The sequence below is a fragment of the Montipora capricornis genome, chromosome 5 (assembly GCF_036669925.1).
Source record: "Montipora capricornis isolate CH-2021 chromosome 5, ASM3666992v2, whole genome shotgun sequence".
NCBI lineage: Eukaryota > Metazoa > Cnidaria > Anthozoa > Scleractinia > Acroporidae > Montipora > Montipora capricornis.
In genome coordinates this window covers 1,464,894-1,467,393 of record NC_090887.1, presented here as the reverse complement: position 1 = coordinate 1,467,393, position 2,500 = coordinate 1,464,894, and the positions used below count along the sequence as shown (strand labels likewise).

Here is a 2,500-nt window from a genome sequence, read left to right as displayed (position 1 = left end):
GCCAGAGTTTTTGTTAAGAAATGAACGATGGCGAAGAATGTTAACGACGAAGTTGATTGGCGTAGCCGATAACAATAACGTGCATTCTATTGGTTCTCAAAAACAAAGGGAAAGGAATGTGTCTCTCTCGTGAGCAGCCGTTAGTGGGGAGGAGCGTTGTGTGATGACCCAATTAACGTCTGCGAAGGAGACTAAGAAAGCTGTTGTGCTGTTATAATTATCTATACACCTTATTCCATGGCCGCCATTTTAGTATACTTTTGTTTGATTGCAAAGTGACCCTTTCGGCCTCGTTCAAGGTTAAATATCGTTTTGAATTTTACATTTTAAAGCCAGGCCAAGAGGGCCAATTTGCAACGAAACAAAGGAATACGTACATGGCGGCCATTTTAGAATAAGGTGTATTCTGTACCATGTGTTGGACAAGTACATGTACTTAATTTTACTTAATATAAAGGTCAGCACACAAGGGGTCTACAAGTTGTGGGCACAAGTCCCATTGTGTGAACTAGCCATTTTTGCCACAAAATCCTGTCGCAGAGACTAATATTTGCTCCCTGCAACTAGACCCATGAATTCAAACTGGTTTGAATTTTTGTGATGTGTCCGTGTGACTTGTTCCTCAAAACGACTCATGTGAACTGTTCATGGGACAAGCGCCTGCGACCAAATTAAAATAAACCAATCACAGATCGGTATCACAAGCTCCCACATTTCCTTACGAACTCTGTTTCAAGATGGCGGATCATGAGGAAGACGATTAAACCAGTTTTGTACATGAGTACCGGGTACTGGAAATCTTGATCAAAGTGTTAACACTTTTCATTCAATGACTACGGGACTGAGGACCGGGGTGGCAGTTCATTTTAGTGCTTACCCTTTAATTAACACTTTTCATTCAACGACTTTGGGACTGTGGGCCGCGGTGGCAGTTCACTTAAGTAAAATGAACTGCTACCGCAAAATGAAAGCTAACATTTTACGAGAATGCTTAGGCCAAATCACTGAAGCGAGCGCTTATGCTTAATCAGTAAACGAGTGCTTTCTTTTTCAGAGTATCGCGCTTACCAGTAAGCTTAATCAGTAAACTTTCTTCTTCACACGATCTCATGAAAATTGTAGTTAACCAAACCACAAAATGAAAGCTAAAATTTTACGACAATGCTTAGGCCTAATCACTGAAGCGAGTGCTTAGGCTTAATCAGTAAACGAGTGCTTTGTTCTTCAGAGGATCGAGCTAAGGCTTAATCAGTAAACGAGTGCTTTCATCTTCACACAATCTCATGAAAAGTGTAGTTAACCGAACTTTGAAATGAAAGCTAAAATTTTAGGAGAGTACTTAGACCTAATCACTGAAACGAGTTGTGTCTTGTAAGTTTACTCTTTTGTATGCTATTACGCTACCCGCCTTGATTAGCATTGCTGTATGCATGTCTTGCATTGTAAAAGTTTAACTTAATTTTTTTAAAATAAAAGATCTTGATGTTGAACTTGTTGCTATTCTCAATAGGATTTGACAGCAGGCGCAGAATTCTTCCCATTTTTGATGATGTAATGATTGACTATGAGATGTTAACAAGTCATTATTTAGATCATCCATGTGTATTTATTCTTATTTACTGTAATAGGCCAACCCTTCCGATTTCCAAGCAAGCTACTGGTAACTTGCTCAAGAAAGCTGTTGCGGCAGCCCACCATTCAGTCAAAAAACCTGCTCTATCATCCAGTCTGAAATATGACCCCACATCACCTCCATCACCTATTAGATCTCACAGTTATGAAGAGAAACAACAACAGAAGGAGCTTTTGTTACAACAACACAGAGAATTACAAAAACACTTTCTGCAAATGAAACACCAAGAAGTTTCAGATGTCGACACTGTAGCAGTAGAAGAGAGTATCCATGAAATGGAAGAAGAGATGCCTACTGTGCAAGAGAGCATTCAAGAGGAGGTTGATGAGAATGAGAGGAAACATGATAGTGAAACACAAAAGGAAGAAAATAATGTGCAAGAACCAGAGGTAAATTTATTAAAATGGTTCTCAATAGGATTTGAAGTAGGCGTCTGCCCAACCTTAAGTAGGCGGCTGTGACAAAATTGAAGGGCCACAAGGCCCCTCGAAACTAGAGGGGTCTGAGGACACACTTCCCCAGAAAATTTTGAAATATGGAAGCTCAGAATTTCCAGCCTTTTGGACATCAAATTGAAAAAATATTTATGATTATTTTTCCTTACAGCTACATCATCAAATTTTTTCAGTATTTTTGAAAAATTGTATGGAAAAAAAATTGAAATAAAGCAGACTGTGTATGTCTGGAATTGAATTACATGTATTTCACCGTGAAGGGCTGGGCTGCCCTTGGTGGCTGTTTTTGCCGTAAAGTGATTACCACTTTCAAGAGTAGAATGGTTGATGAGAGATTTTTCATGGACTGTGTAGTACTGGATGTGCCATGCTGGATGCATGCTGTTAGTTGAGCCAGCTACAGTATGTTAAA

The 2,500-nt window shown here is 39.4% G+C and overlaps 1 protein-coding gene across 1 annotated transcript in view; it reads left to right on the top strand.

Annotated features, from left to right (window-relative positions):
• LOC138049040 (zinc finger CCCH domain-containing protein 14-like) overlaps positions 1-2,500 on the top strand; it is a 21,005-nt gene that overhangs the window by 8,521 nt on the left and 9,984 nt on the right. The window contains exon 7 of the mRNA XM_068895151.1: positions 1,629-2,022. Within this exon, the coding sequence (XP_068751252.1) occupies positions 1,629-2,022 (394 nt within the window). The remainder of the gene's footprint in view (positions 1-1,628; positions 2,023-2,500) is intronic.